General features: G+C 38.8%; 1 protein-coding gene across 10 annotated transcripts in view; it reads right to left on the bottom strand.

Annotated features, from left to right (window-relative positions):
* The window catches only part of TRIM37 (tripartite motif containing 37), a 254,753-nt gene extending 232,963 nt beyond the window's left edge, over positions 1-21,790 (bottom strand). For 8 of the 10 annotated variants that reach the window (XM_041724289.1, XM_041724288.1, XM_041724287.1 and 5 more), the window contains exons 1-6: positions 21,349-21,790; positions 19,574-19,675; positions 9,144-9,184; positions 6,393-6,509; positions 1,980-2,067; positions 179-301 (exon numbers count right to left, since the gene is read on the bottom strand). In XM_041724289.1, coding sequence (XP_041580223.1) covers positions 179-301; positions 1,980-2,067; positions 6,393-6,509; positions 9,144-9,184; positions 19,574-19,675; positions 21,349-21,369 — 492 coding nt within the window. In that variant the 5' untranslated portion in view covers positions 21,370-21,790. Of the gene's footprint in view, positions 1-178; positions 302-1,979; positions 2,068-6,392; positions 6,510-9,143; positions 9,185-19,573; positions 19,676-21,348 lie in introns of those variants that run through there. The other 2 variants (XM_041724296.1, XM_041724297.1) reach the window with 2 other exon arrangements.
* Between the last annotated feature and the right edge of the window lie 260 nt (positions 21,791-22,050).

The raw sequence follows: 22,050 nt of genomic DNA, 5'->3' as shown, positions 1-22,050 counted from the left end.
GGCCAGGGGTTTGGATGCAAATTCTTCAGCTAGTTTGAAGTTGGTGAAACTGACTATAAATATATCTCCTCAAATTTTTAAATCTCGATTTCAACATAATTTATTTGTATTGTAAAAATACATATATTACATAAGATAGACTATACAATGGATAATGATCTTTCAGTCGTAGTCTTACCACTTCTTGAACTAAGCTGATCAGTTCCATGAGACGCCGACGAAGTTTAGCCACTTCTTCATTCACTTTAGTAACATGCTGTTCATAAATTTCTGCCAAAGGTTTAAAGGTATGTCCACCATGCTATTTAAATTAAGAATAGTTTTAGAACATTTTTCTTTTTTTACCTCAACCACTCATACTTCTTTATTAACACTTCGTGGATACTAAGAAATTAGTAAATATTTTCAAATGAATTTTTTTTTGGCTGTCTACTTTGTTAAAATCCACCAGAGCTTTCTCAAGATCACTTGGCCTATATAGGAAATCCTTAATGATTACAGATAAAGAATTTCAGGAAAACATTTACACTCATCTAGAAATCTGTATTCCTTAGAAAGAACCAAAATCTTTAACCGTGGCTCAAACCATCTGACACAACTTTATTTGCCACTCTCTTCTTGGTCAGCACTAACTACCCTTTTTCATGTTTTCAAATTTCTTTTCACTAGGCTTCTGCAAAATTAACTCCTTCTGTCTAGGTAGCTCAGTTGTTTGAGTGTCCAACTCTTGATTTCTACACAGATCATGATCTTGGGGTCACGAGATTGAGCCCCACACTGGGTTCTGTGCTCAGCGTGGGGTCTGCCTGGGATTGTCTCTCCCACTCCCTCTGCCCTTCCTACTTGTGCCCACTCTCTCTAAAATGAATAAAGCCTAAAACAAAAAACCCCACAAAACCTTACTATTAACAGGTAAGTTCTTAGCATTGTCTTAACAAAAGCACCCAACCATGGTCTCTAAAATAAAAAAGATGTAGATTTTTGTATGTCCACTTAAAATATAGAAAAGAATGTTCCCATTGCTTCTTACTAAATCCACATATTTAATTAAGTACTAAATTGTAAGAATTCAATTTTTTCTACTCAGAACATTAGTACTCAAATCCTAGCAGAAAACTCTCTAAAATGAGCTCTACTGAACCATGCTGCCTGTCATTCTCTCCCTCAAATATGCTGATACCCAAAAAATGATCAATTATTTTCTTTTTTTTTTTTAAGTAGGTTCCAACTCAGTCTGAACTCATGACCTGAGCTAAGATCAGAAATCTGACACTTAACCAACTGAGCTATCCAGGTACCCCAAGAATGATCAATTCTTATTGCTAACAGCTATGTCTAGTTGTCTAGCAACTTCTGCTCCCACTATAACTAACTCTCCCCACCAAAAACCTATTGTGTTTATTCTCAAGCCTATTTACATGAATTGCACCTAGTACATAGGTATACAATTTAAATATTAATTAAACAGTGAAACTGTGAAACAAAGGCTGTTTACAGGAAAACTGACTTGAGTGTTTTAGACTTGATAAAAGGTACAATGCCTTAAAAACTACTTTTGAATTAAACTGGAAAAAAGAAAAAAACCCCGTAAGATCCAGATGTTTGCATTCATATTGTTTCACAAATATCTAAAATTGTTTCATTTGAAACTGAATCTGGAAATTGTGGCCAGAACATCAGATCAACTTGTCCTTTAATCAGAAATAAGACTTTGATCCTACAATAAAAGATTTAAAAATTAATATACATTTTATATTTTTCCAACTAAAATAATATGTTTATGTAAGAAATGCACATTCCAAATCAGTATCTCCCACAAAAGAAGTTTATGGTGTATGATACCTTCTGCTAGAAATCAGATGCATTTAAATTTCAATCTATAAGCAGAGTAAAATAATATTTTCTATCTAAATCTAACAAGTATTTTGGTGCTTTCCAGTCTCTAGCTAAAAGTAATATGCTAAATTTTTTCTGCTCACCATTCCTCCCCAAAGTGCACACTGATGGCAGATACACTTCTTACAAGTCCAGCAAAATACACTAAGCTTTTCATGGTGATTTTCACATCTATATATTATGAAAAAAAATATAGCTTAAATTAATTAAAATTATACGATAATTACCTGAATAAATTCCTAAGTTTAGAAAACAAGTTAATTTTAAACAGATTATAACTCAGGAAACAATATAAAATGCATTCCATGCTTCTATAAGCTAAAAAAATCATATGTGAACACAAAATTTTTTAAAGTATTGTTTTCATTAATTTATAAAGACTATACAATTGTGACAAATGCAGATTAATTTTTTTTATTTTTTAAAATATTTATTCATGACAGACACAGAGAGAGAGAGAGAGAGAGAGAGAAGCAGAGACACAGGCAGAGGGAGAAGCAGGCTCCATGCAGGGAGCCCAACGTGGGACTCGATCCCAAGTCTCCAGGATCACACCTCGGGCCAAAGGCGGTGCTAAACCGCTGGGCCACTGGGGCTGCCCAGATTAATTTCTAAATAAAGTGTAAATATAGCATCATTTCCTAGCATCACTGTAAGTTCTATCTTATATTTTAAACAAATCATAAGTCCATACCTACTCGAACACATATACATATAAAAATTATTTGTCCCACATGTGGCCAATGCTAACAATCAAGATACACACATAATATCATACTCTCATGAGAAATGAGCACTTCAATTTTAAAAAATGAATTTTCCCTTAAAATGGATATCCACGTGTAAAACATTAATCTGGACCTGGTTATAAACTGAATTGCATCCTTCCCAAATTCCTATGTTGAAGCCCAATATAAATGTACTTGGAGATAGGGTCTTTAAGGAGGTAAAGAAGGTTAAATGAGGTCATAAAGGTGGAATCCTAACTGAACAAAACTGGTATCAGTCCGAGAAGAGGAAGATACCAGAAGTTTCACACACAGAGAAGAGGCCCTGTGAAGACACAGCAAGGAGGAACCCCACCATGTCAAAGAGAAAGGCCTCACCAGAAACCAAGTCAATAATACCTTGACCTTAAACTTCCAGGCCCAATATTATGAGAAAATAAATGTATTATGTAAGCCACCCAGTCTGTGATATTGTTATGGCAGCCCTAGCAGACAAAAACCATTAGCTTTTAACATGCAAAATTTAACTTAAAATAGGTAAAAGACCTAAAACTATGTAGCTCTTAGAAGAAAACATAGAGGAAAAGCTTTATGATACTGAATTTCAAAATTACTTCTTACCGACACCAAAAGCACCTGCAAGAGAGACAAAAATAAATAAAGTGAACTACATCAAAATTTAAAACTGAGGGTGCCTGGGTGGCACGGTCAGTTAAGCATCCAACTCTTGGTTTCAGCTCAGTTTGTGCTGATACCCAAAACTCATTGTCATGAGATCCAGCACAATGCTGGAGCATGAAGTCTGCATAAGAGTGAGTCTGTCTGTCTCTCTCCTCATCTGCCCCCCTCACTTGTGCACTCTCTCTAAAATACAGATCTTTTTTAAAAAATTAAAACTTCTAAAAAAAAAAAAAAAAATTAAAACTTCTGAGGGGATCCCTGGGTGGCTCAGTGGTTTAGCGCTTTTGACCCAGGGCGTGATCCTGGAGTCCTGGGATCGAGTCCTGCATCAGGCTCCCTGCATGGAGCCTGCTTCCCCCTCTGCCTGTGTCTCTGCCTTTCTGTGTGTCTCTCATGAATAAATAAGTAAAATCTTAAAAAAAAAAATTAAAACTTCTGTACATCAAAGGACACAATAAACAGATTGGAAGGGCAATCTATGGAATAAGACTGTATTTGCAAAAAAAAAAAAAAAAAGACTATTTGCAAAGCATGTATCGATAAAGAGTTAATATCCAAAATAAAGAATTCTTACAACTCAACAAAAGAAAAAAGAACTTGATTACAATACAGGCAAATGGGGATGCCTGGATGGCTCAGTGGTTGAGCGTCTGCCTTCAGCTCAGGGCGCGATCCCAGTCTGGGGATAGAGTCTTGCATTGGGCTCCTTGCGAGGAACCTACTTCTCCCTCTATGTCTCTGCTTATCTGTGTCTCTCATGAATAAGTAAATAAAATCTTTTAAAAATATATATGGGCAAATGACTTAACATTTTTCCCCAAAGATGTGCATATAATCAATAAGCATTACAAAGAGATGTTCAACATCCTAATCATCAGATAAATGTAAATCAAAACCGCAAGATATTTCCTCATACTCATTAGGATGGCTACCTATGGGCAAAGATGGAGAAATTGGAATCCTGTACACTATTGGTGGGAATGTAACATGATGCAGTTGCCATGGAAAACAGTATGGAAGTTCTTCAAAATATTAAAAACAGAATTCCATATAATTCAGCAATATCACTGCTGGTTATTGTTCCAAAAAAATGGATGCCTGGTTGGCTTAACCAATAGAGCAGAGTGTACAAGTCTTGATCTTGAGCCCCATGTTGTGGTGTAGAGATCACTTAAAAATCTTAAAAAGTCAAAAAAAAAAAAAATCTTATAAAGAAAAAATTGAAGGCAAGGTCTAGAAAAGATGAATACCTATGGTCACAGCAGCATTATTTACAATAGCCCAAAAGTGGAAGCAATCCAAATGTCCATGAATAGATGAACAGATAAACAAAATGTGATACACATACACAATGGAGTGTTAATTATCCTTAAAAAGGAATAAAATTCTAATATAAACTACATTATGCAAAATCAAGGAATAGTAGCAAAAAGACAAACACTGTATGATTTCACTTGTATGAGTAATCTAGAGCAGTCAAACTTATAGAAGAAGCAGGAAATAAAGTGGTGGCTGCCAAGGTTGGTAGAAGGAGAAATGGGTAATTTTTTTTTAAAATTTTTACTTATTTATGATAGTCACAGAGAGAGAGAGAGAGAGAGAGAGAGAGAGAGGCAGAGACACAGGCAGAGGGAGAAGCAGGCTCCATGCACCGAGAGCCCGACGTGGGATTCGATCCCGGGTCTTCAGGAGGATCGTGCCCTGGGCCAAAGGCAGGCGCCAAACCGCTGCGCCACCCAGGGATCCCAAGAAATGGGTAATTATTGTTTAATGGGTAGAGAGTTTCAGATTTGCAAGATGAAAAAGTTCTGGAGATTGGTGTACAATATGAATATATTTAACACTACTAAAGTGTATCCTTAAAAATGGATAAGAAGTAAATTTTATATAACGTGTATTTTACTATAGTTAAAATTTTTTTAAGTTTTCTGTTGTCTATTAAAGAGAAACACTATTGCATTTCTTTTTTTTTTTTTTTTTTTGCTTTTTTTTTTTTTTTTTTTTGCTTTTTTTTTTTTGCATTTCTTTTTTAAAAAAATATATTTTATTTACTTACTCATGAGAGACACAGAGAGAGAGACAGAGACACAAGCAAAGGTTGAAGCAGGCTCCCTAGGGAGCCTGATGTGGGACTTGATCCTGGGATCACGTCCTGAGCCAAACGCAGACACTAAACCACTGAGCCACGCAGGCTTCCCCATAGTTGCATTTCCTAAAAAGCTTTTCACTAGGGGCACCCTCTGGCTCAGTTGGTTGAGCATCTGACTCTTGATTTTGGCTCAGGTCATGATCTCAGGGGTGAGAGATTGAGCCCCATGTCAGGCTCCACACTTATCAGGGAGTCTGCTTCTGTTTTTCCCTCTCCCTCTGCTGTTCCTCCTGCATGCTCCCTCTATCCCAAATAAATAAATCATAAAACAAAAGCTTCTCACTAATAAAGTACACTGAACTTAAATACATCAATAGGTCTACATTTTATATTTTTCATTTGCAAGTAATCTGAATACTAAATGGAAATAAGTGTAAAAAAAACAGCATGTTAGATACTATCTGGAAGCTCAATTAGCATGATTCCACACTACCAAATTTAGAACACCCCTTTTATAATATAGGAAATTTATCGGAACAATTCTTTATCAATGGCATATACGCACCTTCAGCAAACCAAGGAAAAAGGGACCAAGAGGTAACAAGACAAAGAGAGGGACGCCTGGGTGGCTCAGCAGTTGAGCTTCTACTAGGATCAAGTCCCACATCGGGCTCTCTACTGGAAGCCTGCTTCTCCCTCTGCCTATGTCCCTGCCTATGTCTCTTATGAATAATAAAATTCTTAAAAAAAAAAAAAAAAAAAAAAGCAAAGAGAGATTAGCAAACACTAGCAGTTTCACTCCTTTTATGAGAGGCTCTCATAAAAGAAGCCAATCAAGAATTAGAAGCGTCTTTCAAAAACAGTGATACCCATACCATGCCAGAAGAAAAATACTTAAATGTTCATCTATAAACTGAAAAAGAAACTTTCAATAGTATCATTAAAGTAACATATGGCAATATCTATGAAATATTTGAACAAAGAAACTGAGGGCATACTTGTCCTTTTCATTTTCTTCATGTTTGGTGAGACTGCAGAGTTGAAGAGTATCAAGTTGCTGTGTTACTTCTTCTGCCCAACGACAGTTCACTAGTTCTCTTAGCTGGAGTGGAGCACTGGAGAAAAAATATGTATATATATTCTAATTCAGGAATTTAAGACTATTTTTTAACATAAACATATTCCAAAGGTAATCATGTGAGATGATGTGTTAATTAACTCAATAGAATCTTTTCACAACACACATATATATGTCTATCATCACACTGTACACTTCAAGTATCTTACAATTTTATTTGCCAACTATACCCCAAAATATTAAAAATACAATTACCATATAATCCAACAATATCATTTCCAAGGTATATATTCAAAAAAACTGAAGGCAGATCTAGAAGAGATGCACACCCATGATCATAGAAACATTATGCATAGTAAGCCCCAAAGTGGAAGCAATCCAAATGTCCATCAACAGATGTACAAATAAACAAAATGTGATAAATACACGCGATGGAATATAAATCAGCTTTAAGAAAGAATTAAACTCTGACATATGCTACAACATGCATAAAACTTGAGGACACTATAGAGTGAAGGAAGATAGTTGCAAAAAAAAAAAAAAAAAGAAATTATCAAATAAACACATTCCTCAAAACCGAGCTCACAATCATATTCATATCATATTACTATTAAAATAATAAGTCAATGAAAAGTATGGTTTGCAATTTATTCTTACCTTAATGTCATTACAAAAAGAATTCACATTATAGACTGAATTCTCAATTCCTCAGTCTAAAGTTACACTGTCCAAAATGATAGCCACCAGTCACATGTGACTATGTAAAATTCGAATTAAAATTAAATAAGAAGGGATCCCTGAGTGGCGCAGCGGTTTAGCGCCTGCCTTTGGCCCAGGGCGCGATCCTGGAGAACCGGGATCGAATCCCACGTCAGGCTCCCGGTGCATGGAGCCTGCTTCTCCCTCTGCCTGTGTCTCTGCCTGTGTCTCTGCCTGTGTCTCTGCCTCTCTCTCTCTCTCTCTGTGACTATCATAAAAAAAAAATAAATAAATAAATAAATAGAAATAAAAAAAAAAATTAAATAAGAAAATTTCATTACATAGTCACTAGACAAATTTCAAGTGCTCAATTGCCACATACCTAGTGGAACTAGATAGCAAAGCTATGGAATATTTTATCAATACAGAAAATTCTGTGTGATAGTGGTTTTCTTAAAAGTTAATATAAAAAATAATACAAAGTGAAAATCGACAATCAAATAAGATGAAGAGGTAGTGTGAACAAAAGTGAAATATTAGTAGCTAAATATGTTTCAAAAGATGCTGTTTCAATCATTTTTAATTTTTTAAAAAATATTTATTTATTTATTTATTCAGAAAGAGCAAGACAGAGGAAGAGACAGGCAGAAGGAGAAGCAGGCTCCATGCAGAAAGCCCGACACGGGACTCGATCCCAGGTCTCCAGGATCACACCCCGGGCTGCAGGCGGCGCCAAACTGCTGCGCCACAGAGGCTGCCCTCAATCATTTTTTCAAAAGTGTATTAAAGGGACGCCTGGGTGGCTCAGCCGTTGAGCACCTGCCTTTGGCCCTGGGCGTGATTTTGGAGTCCCGGGATCGAGTCCCACATTGGGCTCCCTGCATGAAGCCTGCTTCTCTCTTTACCTGTGTCTCTGCCTCTCTCTCTCTGTGTGTCTCTCATGAATGAATAAATAAAATCTTAAAAAAAAAAAGTGTATTAAAAACAAGATGTTTTTCATTTAATGGAATGACAAACAATAGATTGGTAATAATCAGTATTGGCAAGACTTTTGTATCTATTATTAGAGGAAGGTAAAATGGTAAAAATCTTTCTTTCAATGTAATCTGGCATCATTCTATGAAAAAACCAAAACTGGAAACAACCTAAATGTCTGAATATAAGCATAAATAAATCAACATATAGTCACACAATGGATTATTCATACTTTTTAAAAATGACATATATGTTCACATTATCAAGGAAGGTCTTACCATATTTTATATTAAAAAAAAACAAAATAGCATATAATTGGTTATATTTCTAGAAAAAAACTGTATGTATCAGTATACTCCTAGAAAAATGTCTAGAAAAATAGATATGAAATCTAAACATTTCTTTTGAAAGTGTTATTTAATGAAAAGATCAGACATGAAGTATCTGAAATAGAAGGTCTTTTCATTTTATCTGTATTAATTAGAAAACTTTTCAATTTTACGGGTGACTGGGTGGCTCAGTTGGTTAAGCGTCCAACTCCTGATGTTGGTTAAGGTCATGATATCAGGGTCATGGTTTGAGCCCCATGTTGGGCTCACACTGGGCTTGAAGCCTGCTTAAGATTCTCTCTCCCTCTCCCTGAGCTCCTCCCCACCCATGCAGGTTCAGGCTCTTTCAAATAAATCTTTAAAAAAAAAAAAAAAAGATTCTCTCTCCCTCTCCTCCTCCTCCTGCTCATCCTCTTCCCTCTCTCTTAAAAAAACATTTTAAACTATAAAAAGTTACAGAATGAGTCTCTAAAAGAAGGTAAACAAAGTATCTTATAAAATTCTGAGTCAGATAAATTAGTTTGCATTTCTTTATCTGGACAGATTGCTTACTGTATTCACAAAGAGAAGAAATGTACCAGTTTGCAGAAAAACTGATTATCAGGGCACACTCTAACCCCATCGCTTTACTATTTTCCAGTCACAAATAATCATAGCAAAACCCTTACCGGCAATGAGGACATTGAGCTCTCTGCTCCGTCAGCCAGCGCTAAGGAGGCAAAAAATTAGATTTTGATTTTAGAAACATCATTACTTTAATTTGTACATACTGAATACTTACATACCAAATTTAATGAGTGTAACTCTCTAGTGCCTGTATTAATTATAAGGAACTTATAGAAATAGCAGGCAATCAATCTACTATCTCCTTCTCATTATCATCATGACGGGGACAAATTTTCAAAGGGACAGAACTCATTCCAAAGTTAAGAAGCTATTCTCCATAGGAAAGAAAGTGATTCTAAGGCTATCTGGATCTCACAAGGAAGATGTTGATAATCTTGACAAAAACAATGATACAGTGACCATCACTGTAAAACCGGTTTTCTAAAAACAAACCAGTGATGATATACTAACCTCTCATAAAATATCTGAAAAAGTCTAAGGTACTATTAAATTCCTTTCTGACAAGTGAACTTATTTTGAAGAATATAATATGGATATATAAATTAGACCTAAAATATGAATAAGCAATACAAAGCTTTATACCTTAAAAGTTTTACAGTTCAGTAATGGAATATTTGCATTGTTTGGTTTCTTTACAATTATAAAATGCTTTTATAAGAACAGTATTTCTACAAAACTTCCAATTTTATTAATTTAATCCCTTTATTACTAGATAGGGAACAGCTGTAGATAATATAAAAAGGAGATGCTAAGGTTTTCTGAATACCCTTCCAAAAACAATAGCTTCACAGTTAAATATTAAATGTTTTAATTGAGCAGTAAACGTTTCAAGGCAAATAACTATAATCCCATACCTATGTACTCCCTATAGCTGTTATTTCTATTTATCTCTATTTCTACAAAAGAAGATAAGCTTTAAAAGTCAAATAATTGACTCAGAAATGAAACTTCCAAGGAAACCTCAAAGATTAACAAAAGATAAAATAAGGAAAAGGGTACCTCACAGCAAAAAGTATAAAGCTGGAAGAATAAAGAGACACAAAAGGATTCCTCTGTTCTTAATAACCTTGAAGATCATTTCTTTGGTCCCTCTGCAAATGTAAGATTTGGGTCAGTATTCTTCCTCTCCAACAATGCTCTGCTAAATTCATAGCACTCTTGTAGGGCTGCCTTTAGCCCACATCTCTCTAGTCTCGTTTTCTATCTCACTCTAAGGGACCCAACAAGGTTAAGTCTTTAGGCATATTTCCTCTTTGCCCAGGATATTCTTTTAGAGAGAGAGAGAGAAACAAGTGTGGTAGGGGGGCAAGAGAGAGGGAGCAACAGGCTCCCCACTGAGCAGTGAGCCTTGATCAATTTGGGTCTTGATTTCAGGACTCTAGATCATGACCTGAAGCTTAACCCACTGAGCCACCCAAGGTACCCCAAACCCAGGATATTCTTCAACTATATTATTCCTATTCATCCTTTAGATTTGTTTATATGTCACTTCCTCCTGAAAGCTTACCCTGATTCTCTACAGACTACCATAGGAACATGTACTTCTACTTCATTGTGCCTGTAATACTTTATTACACTGACTTAGTTGTTGGTGTTCTCTGCCCTGCTAGACTATAAGCTCTATAAAGTTGGAACCAAGACACCTGGGTGGCTGCGGGTTAGGGATCCAACTCTTGATTTCAGCTCAGGTAATGATCTCAGGGTTGTGAAATGGAGCCCCATGTCAGGTTCTGCACTCAGCATGGAGTCTGCTTGAGTTCAGCATGGAGTCGGCTTGAGTTTCTGCCCTCCTCATCCCTCCTCCTTGCTCATTTGTGAACTCTCTAAAATAAATAAAAACCTTAAAAAAAAAAAAAAAAGAGACAATGACAGATACTGAACTGCAAAGCCACCCTGGGCATCACTGAATTCAAGAGTATATTAAAAAGACTAGGGACGCCTGGGTGGCTCAGCGGTTTGGCGCCTGCCTTCGGCCCACAGCGTGATCCTGGAGACCCAGGATCGAATCCCGCATCAGGTTCCCTGCATGGAGCCTACTTCTCTCTCTGAGCCTCAATCTCTGCCTGTGTCTCTGCCTCTATCTCTCATGAATGAATAAATAAAATCTTGAGAAAAAAAAGTCTAGGCAGGGACGCCAGGGTGGCTCAGCAGTTCAGCATCTCTCTTGGACTCAGGGCGCATGATGCCAGAGTCCCGGGATCAAGTCCCACATTGGGCTCCTCGTGGAGAGCCTGCTTCTCCCTCTGCCTATGTCTCTGCCCCTCTGTGTCTCTCACGAATAAAGAAATAAAATCTTAAAAAAAAAAAAAAAAAAAGACTAGATAGCATGACCAAGTGAGAGTTACTTCTGGAATACAAGGACAGTTAAGGGATCCCTGGGTGGCGCAGCGGTTTGGCGCCTGCCTTTGGCCCAGGGCGCGATCCTGGAGACCCGGGATCGAGTCCCACATCGGGCTCCCGGTGCATGGAGCCTGCTTCTCCCTCTGCCTGTGTCTCTGCCTCTCTCTCTCTCTCTCTGTGACTATCATAAATAAATAAAGATTTAAAAAAAAAAAAAAAAAAAAAAAAAAAAAAAAAAACAAGGACAGTTAAAATAAAAAATCATTCAATATAATACATCAGGGATCCCTGGGTGGTGCAGCGGTTTGGCGCCTGCCTTTGGCCCAGGGCGCGATCCTGGAGACCCAGGATCGAATCCTACGTCGGGCTCCCGGTGCATGGAGCCTGCTTCTCCCTCTGCCTATGTCTCTGCCTCTCTCTCTGTGTGACTATCATAAATAAATAAAAATTAAAAAAAAAAAAAAAAAACTTCAATACATCACATTCTTAAAATGAGGGAAGAAACCCACATGATCATCTCAACTGACACAAAAAAGACCTGACAAAATCCAATATCCTTTCATAACAAAAACACTCAAAACATGAAAAAGAGAATTTCCTCAATTTAAGTCCACACATAAAAAAAAATCCAGAGTGAATATCATACTCAGTGGTGAATAATAACTTTTTTCTTAAGATCAGGAAAAAGACAAGGATGCCCATTTCACCACTTCTTTCTAACATAGTACTAAAAATTTCACAAGTGCGATTAAGCCATTAGAAGAAATGGAAAGCATCCCAACTAGAAAAGTAAGTCTTTGCTTGCAATGAATGACATAATCTTGTCAGTAGAAAACTCTAAAGATTCCACCAAAAACTGTTAAACCTAATAAGCAGATTCTCTAAAACTGCAGAACACAAAATCAACACATTCTTAAAAACACTTACATTTCTATATGTTAGCAATGAAGAATTCAAATAATTAAGAAAATACATCTGTAACATCAAAAAAAAAAAAAAAAGGTAAAATACCTAGTAACAAATTTAACCAAAGAGCTGGAAAATTTATACATGGAAAACACCAACAAAAGAAATGAAAGCAGCCCTAAATAAATGGAAAGACATCCCATGTTCATGGATTGAAGATTTAATATTGCTAAAATGACAATATCATCCAAAGCAAACTATAAGGGCATCTGGGTAGCTTAATCATTGAGCATCTGCCTTTGCCTCAGGTCAGGATCCCTGGGGTCCTGGGATCAAGACCTGCATCAGGCTCCCCACAGGAAGCCTGCTTCTCCCTCTGACTAGGTCTCTGCCTTTGTGTGTCTTTCATGAATAAATAAAATCTTAAAAAGAAAAAAAGCAATTTACAGAATCAATAGATGTCTTATCAAAATCCCAATGGTGGAGATCCCTGGGTGGCGCAGCGGTTTAGCGCCTGCCTTTGCCCCAGGGCGTGATCCTGGAGACCCGGGATCGAATCCCACGTTGGGCTCCCGGTGCATGGAGCCTGCTTCTCCCTCTGCCTGTGTCTCTGCCTCTCTCTCTCTCTCTCTGTGTGACTATCATAAAAAAAAAAAAAAAAAAAAAAAAAAAATCCCAATGGTGCTTTTTACAGAAGAGAAACCCATTCTAAAATTCAAAAAGAGGGATCCCTGGGTGGCGCAGCGGTTTGGCGCCTGCCTTTGGCCCAGGGCGCGGTCCTGGAGACCCAGGATCGAATCCCACGTCGGGCTCCTGGTGCGTGGAGCCTGCTTCTCCCTCTGGCTGTGTCTCTGCCTCTCTCTCTCTCTCTCTGTGTGACTATCATAAATAAATAAAAATAAAAAATAAATAAATAAATAAAATTCAAAAAGAAACTTAAGGGACCCCCAAATAGCCAAAACTATCCTAAAAAAGATCATGTACACTTAAAACATGTTTTATGTCAGTTATATCTCAATTAAAAAAAAAAAGACTCATTTCCTACTTTGAAAATTTGTTACAATGCTACAGTAATCAAAATAGTTTGTTACTGGGGTGCTTGAGTGGCTCAGTCAATTGAGCATCTGACTCTTGATTTCAGCCCAGATCATGATTTTGTGTCATGAGATCGAACCCCACATCACACTCCAAGCTCAGCAGGACGTACGTTTGAGATTCTGTTTCTCCTTCTCCCTTTCACCCCACTCACTCACACACCCTCTATTAAAAGTCAATTAAAAAAAAAAGTTCATAGCACTTTTCTGTATAAATAACAAAAATGATCAGCAACCCCTATATCCACCAACAGGTGACTGGATAAACAAATTATGGCATACACATACAATGGGATACTACTATTCAGCAACAAGAAGGAATACTATTGATCCACACAACATACATATATTTCTAAACAATTTTGCTGAGTGAAAAAAGCCAGACATGAGAGAATATAACATTCCATTTGTATAAGAGTCCAAAAAAATGCAAATTTATCTACAGTGACAGCAGTTTAGCGGTTTCCTGGGAACAAGACGAGTGGAGGGAGGGAATGAATACCAAGAGGCACAAAGAAACATTGGGGGATTGTAGATATGTTCACCACCTTGATTGTAGTGATGGTTTCTCAATATATACATTTGTCAAAATTTACCAAACTGTACACTTTAAATATGTGCAGTTTACTACATGTTAATTTTACCTAATTTTTAAAAACTGCAAAGTTAAAAAGAAAACAAGAATCAGTAATTATAGGCAATCATAAAATGCTACCGATGCTAAAATCAAGAGTCAAAACAACAACAACAAATACTGGGTAAGAAAAATGGAAGCAAAAAAATGGGAGAAAATACAAAAATAAGAACAAATAATGACAGAATCAACTGAGAGCAGCTGCAAGAATGAAGGAGACCTAGCCTGAAAATACAGCCAATGTTCCCATCATTTGGTTCCCAACATTGTGTACGGAGGTACTAGACAGTCATGGGTAGAGCAATGGCCTGGGAGTGAGTCCAGTCTTGGTCTGTCAACAGCTACCATGGGACTTTGGACAAGTCTATTCATGGGTTTACACCACTTTGTTTTACCCAATGACACAAGTATCTGGCCTGTCACAGACAGTTAAATTTCCATAGTCAACAAACAGAAATGGGATGGAAGAGAAAGGAAAGGCATACAATAAACAATATTACCATTTGGTTGGGGGAGTGCCCAAGTCTCAAGGAACTTTGCTCCTGTTTATTACCACCCCCCCTCCCCACTCATCTCTCCAGCATCCTTGTTTTCTCTTTACTGGTTCAGTCCCAATGAGACATAAACCTTCTCAACCCACCGCCTTTTTTTTCCCTTTACAACAAAATTCTGAGAATTTTTATACTTGCTGTCTCATTTGCCTCCATTCACTACCATCAAGTTTTTGTCTGCATTGTTCCACTGAAACTACTCCTCAAGATTACCAATGACCTACACATTCTCAAATACAAGAGTCAATTCCCAGGCCAGAACCACAAGATACAGTTAACCTACTCCTCTCTGAAACATGATTTTCACTTGAACTCTACGATGCCTCTTTTGTGGCTCCTTTTTGTTATTCATTGCTGAATCCTCCTCCTCCTCCTGATCTCTAAATGTTGAGTGCCCCAGAGTTCAGACCTAAAAAATCTTCACCCATGAGGTAATCTGGTGATCTCATCAAGTGCCTTAAATACGGGCAGCCCGGGTGGCTCAGCGGTTTAGCACCACCTTCAGCCCAGGGCCTGATCCTGGAGACCTGGGATCAAGTCCCAAATTGGGCTCCCTGCATGGAGCCTGCTTCTCCCTCTGCCTGTGTCTCTGCCTCTCTCTCCCTCTCTGTCTGTCTCTCATAAATAAATAAATAAATAAATAAATAAATAAATAAATAGTCTTTAAAAAAAAAAAAAGTGTCTTAAATACTATCTACATGCTGGGTGCCTGGGTGGCACAGTGGGTGAGTGTCTGCCTTTGGCTCAGGGTGTGATCCCAGGATCCTAGGATAGAGTCCCACATCAGGCTCCCTGTGGGGACCCTGCCTCTCCCTCTGCCTATGTCTCTGCCTCTGTGTGTGTCTCCCATGAATAAATACAATCTTAAAAAAATCTTAAAAAAAAAAAAAAAACTATCTACATACTAGTAATTGTCTCTAAATCCCCTTTCTCTACTCCAGATTCATATTTCCAACTGCCAACATCTCCAGTTAGATGTATAATAAAAATCTAAAAAAACAAAAACAAAAAACAACCCTCAAACCTGACATAACTTGGGAGTGACTGGTGGTTCAGTTGTTAAGTATGTAACCTTCAGCTCAGGTCATGATCCTAGGGTCCTGTGATCCAGCCCCATGTCAGGCTTCCTGCTGAGCAGGGAGTCTGCTTCTTCTCCCTCTGCCCCTCCCCTCGGCTCATACTTTCTTCTCCTTCAAATAAAATCTTAAAAAAAAAAAAAAAAAATTTGTACATCTATAGCCTACCCAACTTGTTCTTCTCCAAATTTCTTCTATCTCAGAATATTAGAAAACCATTAATTCATCCAAATGCCGTATAAAGGGGATCCTTGGGTGGCTCAGCGGTTTAGCGCCTGCCTTTGGCCCAGGGCGTGATCCTGGAGTCCTGGGATCGAGTCCCACATCGGGCTCCCGGCATGGAGCCTGCTTCTCCCTCCTCCTGTGTCTCTGCCTCTCTTTCTCTCTCTCTCTATGTCTATCATAAATAAATAAATAAATCTTAAAAAAAAAAAAAATAAAGTCCTAAAGCCTATAATTAAAAAAAACAAAAACAAAAACAAAAATGCCATATAAAACTTTCCTCACATCCCATCTATAAGCAAATCCACTGCCTCTACCTTCAAAACATATCCAGAATAGCTCTATTTTTCACCACCTCCACTGTTACACTCTAGTCTAAACCACCATTCACATCCTAACTGGTCTCCTCACTTCCTCTCCCACCTGCCTACAGTCCAGTTTCTATATAGCAAAGTAATAAACAAAATCTTAAAAAAAAAAAAAAAAAAAAAAAGAACTTCTTTATTTATGAGAAAGACAGAGACAGAGAGAGAGAGACAGGCAGAAGAAGCAGACTCCCCAGAGCAGGGAGTCAGATATAGTACTCAATCCCAGAACTCAGGGATCATGACCTGAGCTGAAGGCAGATATTTAACCAACTGGGTCACCCAGGCACCCCAAATGATAGTTTTTAAACATTAATTACTTCATATCATTCCAAAGCTTTCAATGGTTACCGTCACAGTTAAAATTCAAAGTCTTTACCAAGGCTCCACATTGTATCTCCAAACTTATCTCCTTTCCCTCTCTCCCTTTGTCCACTCTGCTCCAGCCACATTGGCTTCTTTGCTATTTCTCACAGGGACTTTGCCCCTTCTGATTTCTCTGCCTGGGACTTTCTTCCCCTAGATATTCACATCATCCCACATTTTATTCTGGTCTCTGCTCAAATGTCATCTCCTCAGAGATCTTTCCAAGACCATTCCATCTAAAATAACTAACAACCTGCCCGTACCCTCCTCCAAGTCCCCAGGCTATACCTTATTCAGTTGCATTTTTCTTCACAGCACTTACTGGTATCTAACATATGTCTATTTACCTTTTTGTCTATAAACCAATTATTAAATAAGTCAACTCCCTGGGAAGTCAACACTTAACTCCAAGTAGGCATGTACTTAGTATCTGTTGAATGAGCAAACACGTGAGTGAACATTCAGGAACCAAGACAGCTTTAGAAAGATTAGAACCAGATTATCCAATTTGTTAGAATAAAGCTAATATTCTAAGGGATTAAGGCAATGAACCTGAGGCTTCTGAGAAGGAAAAAAAAATTACTGAAAAACACCAATATGGCAGCAGGATATAAAATGAACCAAAGAAAAGACTCAACATAGATCAGTTAAAAGATAACTAATTATCTAAGCATGAGATAATAGATGTCTATATTTCTCTCCTAAGATGGCAATTACAGAAATAGGTAGGACAGACAGAAGTGACAGCAGGAGGCAGTAACTGAAAAAACTTAAAAATCATTGGTGTAAAAGGTTTCATTCAAGTTTGGCAAAACAGAAGAAAAAGAAGTCAAAAAGCCCATTTGAAAAACTAAAATTTGATCTGGAACAACATTCAAGATGCTAAGTAAATGCTGAAAGCACAGATTTAAAAGCCATATACACAGAGATCCTAGTTAAATCTGCAAGAGTAAACCAAATTTCCCAAAGTAGATGAAATTTTCCCAAACATTTCTAACTATAGGATGCTAGCAGCAATATATTTTAAATGTATTGCTTTAAGGAGCAGGAGGAAGTAACAGCGGAGAAAGGAAGAATCAACAAGATTTAAAGAAATACCCACAGGTCATCTGTATGCTGGACCTTCACCACTGAGTCCAGACAGACTTTACCACTTAATTAACTACAGTGATAGAAGACAATTACCTAATTTCTCTAGCTTCAGTTTCCCTGTCTATTAAACATAATTAGCTATTTTAACAGTAAAATATTAATACAACGGGATCCCTGGGTGGCGCAGTGGTTTGGCGCCTGCCTTTGGCCCAGGGCGCGATCCTGGAGACCCGGGATCGAATCCCACATCAGGCTCCTGGTGCATGGAGCCTGCTTCTCCCTCCGCCTGTGTCTCTGCCTCTCTCTCTCTCTCTGTGACTATCATAAATAAATAAAAATTAAAAAAATATATATATATATTAATACAAGTGGATAGTACTCTGCAGTTTCTAAATTACCTTTTAACTTATCTCACTTAAAGCCACCACCATCCTATCCTATAAGGCAAATCTTGCTATCTCATTCTATGGCTGGAGAAACAAAACTATCAAATAAAGGCTGAATTTCTCAGTTTATGAGTGAAAGAACTAGGATGATATGTAAACCTAGGTCTTCTGCACATGTGTAGTGTCAAAGACAAGCTCCAAAACCAGACTTCCTGGATTCAAATCCAGCTCTATTATTTGCTAGCTGTGTGATTAGAAGCAAATGATTTAAGTGTTCCAGATATTACTCCCAAAAAGGGATATTTATTTTTCTTAGGCAGGAATGAAGAACCACAGAGAAATTTTTAGGTGAAAATCATGTTGGATGGCTTTGATTTTCTTGTAAAGGATATAATCTACTAGGACTAATGTGAGCAGGGCAGTTTTCAACTATGATCTGGCAGATGTGCTACTGAATCACCCCACACACCAAAATAAATTCTTCTGTTTCACATCTTAGGCTTCCTCACAACTTTGAGGGGCTCACCTACATTCAAGTTTTAAAGCCAAGGGATCATATTACTCTCTCAAATCTCTTGTACATGTAAGATTATATGATTTTAATCTTAGCCTCTGGGAGCACCTGGGTGGTTCAGTGGTTTAGCATCTGCCTTTGGCTCAGGTCATAGCCCCAAGGTCCTGGGATCCAGTCCCATATAGGGCTCCCCCATGGGGAGCTTGCCTCTCCCTCTGCCTATGTCTCTGCCTGTCTTTCATGAATAAATGAATCTTAAAATAATAATAATAATCTTAGCCTCTGAACCCACTACTAGCTTTTTCTCATCCAACAGTAATAAGCTCTCCCTCGAGTCTCACAGCACTTTGTTACTGCCTCTTCATGACACTATACATTCTTCTATATAAACAGAGTCCATTCTCTCAGCATGAACTCCTTCAGGACAAGCACTTCACCATTTATCTTAGAATTCCTCAAGCCTAAACACTATGCAGGCAGCCACTTTATAAGTATTAGTTAAATGATTTAATAACATAAATAAACTAAAATTATAGCAGGTTTTGATTTCTAGACATCTCTTGGCAGTTATCACTGGGCTATTCACCTCCATAGTACTAAGCAGTATACTGATGAATGGTCTATTAAGGAACGTTTTACACAAAATATAAAATTTTTTAAAAAATAGTTAATTTTAGGGATGCCTGGGTGGCTCAGCAGTTGAGCGTCTGCCTTCGGCCCAGGGCGTGATCCTGGAGTTCTGGGATCGAGTCCCACCTCAGGCTCCCTGCACGGGGCCTGCTTCTCCCTCTGCCTATGTCTCTGCCTGCATCTGTGTCTCTCATGAATAAATAAATAAAATCTTAAAAAAAAAATAAAAATAAAAGTTAATTTTTACAACACATCCTATATCCACTAAGAGCATGTAAAAAGAAATACAACTTACTCTGATACAGCTGAAACAACAAAGCTTAGAGCAATGAGGACACAGGCGTGCATCCCGCAATTTCTCCATACAAATGAAACATCGGAAAACTTCGGCAATGCTCTGAAAAATAAAAGATCTTGTAAGGTCCACCAGGATTAGACTACCGAATCAAAAGTAAAAAGCATATTTAAAGTAATTCACTCAACATTTACATTTATTTTGAAATGATATCTGTTTTAATAAATTTCACATCAGTACTGGTTGGTCAAGGTCCAGTGTGCCGCAGAACATCTGGAAAAAGTGCATTTTTTCTAAGATTCACAATGGTTCTATTCTAAGGAAAGGACACGAAATGCAAACACAGACTTATGCATGAATATTTTTACTGAAGCATAAATTATAATGGCAACAATGTTTCAATTATAAAAATTGTAACAGCTGACAAAAAAAATTATGACTACACAGATTATGAGTCCCTAGAAATACTTCTTGAATTATGATATAGAAAAATGCTTATGATGTATAACATTAAGAAAAAAACACAGACTGTATGACAGAGAATAAAAACTTTTCCTGCTATTTCCACAAGGGGGGCGGGGGGAGTTGGATTGCTTTACAATAAAAAAAAAAAAATTAGAAAAGATATATATCCTAATGGCAGTATACTCTGACCAAGAAAGAAACTAAAACAGATTCCAGAGATCCAAGTTTCTGCCCTGATGCTCCAACCAATTAGCTTGAGCCTGAGCTGCTCCTACTGAGAATTTTAATGGTAGCTCCATGAAGGCTTTGCAAAAAAAAGAAAAAATTAGATAAATAGAAAAAACAGTGTTCTTTGCAAGCCCCAGGTGAATCCATTTAGGAAACAACTGACAAGAAAACAGAATTAAACGCAGGTTGTTGTATATTTCAGGTTTATTTTTACAGTACTCACATTTATTTATACTGCCTCCCAAGAGAATTAAACGCTGCTAAACCAAGAAAACGTTACAAAACCTTGTAACACTTTCGCATGGGGAATTAAGGAGAAAATTGTTCTTGAGTCTAATCATGACTCTGCAGAACAAGAACGAACCGGTGACATGCAGACGCTGGCGGGGAATGGACATTAAGACCACTGGGTGAACTACTTTCAAGTGAAGCGCCCAGTAATAGAGTTGCCGCTAAGAAGAATTTAGTATTAAGGTTCAAAATTTGACAACTACTAAATAATTATGTTCAATAAGCCATCTTTTTTTTTTCCTGGCCTTTACGTAAATATCCCAAACATCTGAAATCAGAACTCACAAGAGCAGATGTAAAATAATAGGTTGTTCTGGAAAATCACAAATAAAATCATAAAAGCCTATCTTCCTTCAATTTAGTAAGGGCAGAAGTCTTCAAAACGTACCGGTGGGAGGGAATGATTCCATGTGGAGGGAGTTTGGGATCCGCGCATGAACTCGCAAGAACTGGTAGCGAGTGCACGGCATGTCTATCTAATGAATTTGCAGTTTTGCTCTATCCAGGCTGTAGTTTGCAAAAACCCTCTGGGAAATAAGTACCAGTGCCAACACATCCAGAAAACGCCAGGATACCCACCACCTGACTTCGGGAACGGTCAGAACACAAGGCACCTGGAGGGCTGCAGACCGAGCACGACGTGCTTCGCATCGGGCCAGCCTTCACCACAGCAGCAGCGTCCGGGTGGGGGTGCCCTACTAAGAGGGAGGACTGGAGCAGGGCGCCCCAAATAAAGAACGCTCAGCGGGTGGCGGGGGGAAACTAACCACCACCCTGCTCAACCCCCTCACCTCCACGCTCTGTTCATCCATTGCCTCCGGTTCTCGGCGGGGCCCTCGGCGACCCGCGGAGTCCGTGGTCTGACCTACTGGGCGCCGGCCCGAGGTCGCCAGGTCAAGTCGCCGACGAGAACAGCCCGGCGTCCAAGTCAGGGAGCTCTGACGGCCGCCCCACCTGCGCGCCCCATCGCGTCGGGTTCCGCGCCAGCTACCCCCACTTCGCCATATTTATCCGCGCACCCGCCCTAGAGCGCAGTGGGAGGGCGAGCGGTGACCGCAGCTCCTTCCTCACGGCTAAGCCGCCCGCCGGCAACCGCGAGGCAGCCACGCGCCACGTGATGCGAGCGCGCGCGTACGGAACTGCTGCTAGAGCCCGGCGGCGCCGGTCTCCGGCTCAGAAGGTGCTGCAGGGAATTCGCAAACACTAACGGTAACCAGGGCAGCCGAAGGCGCGGCGGTGAGGGAAGGCGCGCTGCGCATGCGCGCAGGACGCTGCGTTAGGGGAGCGGAGTGGAGAGGCGGGCGACTAAGTTCCCGCGGTGCGGGGGCGCACACGAGATTTGGCTGCTAGCAAGCGCAGCGCTGCGTGCCTTTGGCGCCGGCTTAACGCAGGCGGCTGAGAACTTGGCGCTTGTTTCTGCGCAGCCTCTTCAGCCCCGCTCCCCGGGAAGAGCGGCGCTCCACCGGTCTCAAACGTTAATTTTTATTTATTTA

The sequence above is a fragment of the Vulpes lagopus genome, chromosome 12, assembly GCF_018345385.1.
Source record: "Vulpes lagopus strain Blue_001 chromosome 12, ASM1834538v1, whole genome shotgun sequence".
Taxonomy (NCBI): Eukaryota; Metazoa; Chordata; class Mammalia; order Carnivora; family Canidae; genus Vulpes; species Vulpes lagopus.
The sequence above is the reverse complement of the archived record's forward strand: the minus strand, read 5'-3'. Positions and strand labels throughout refer to the sequence as shown.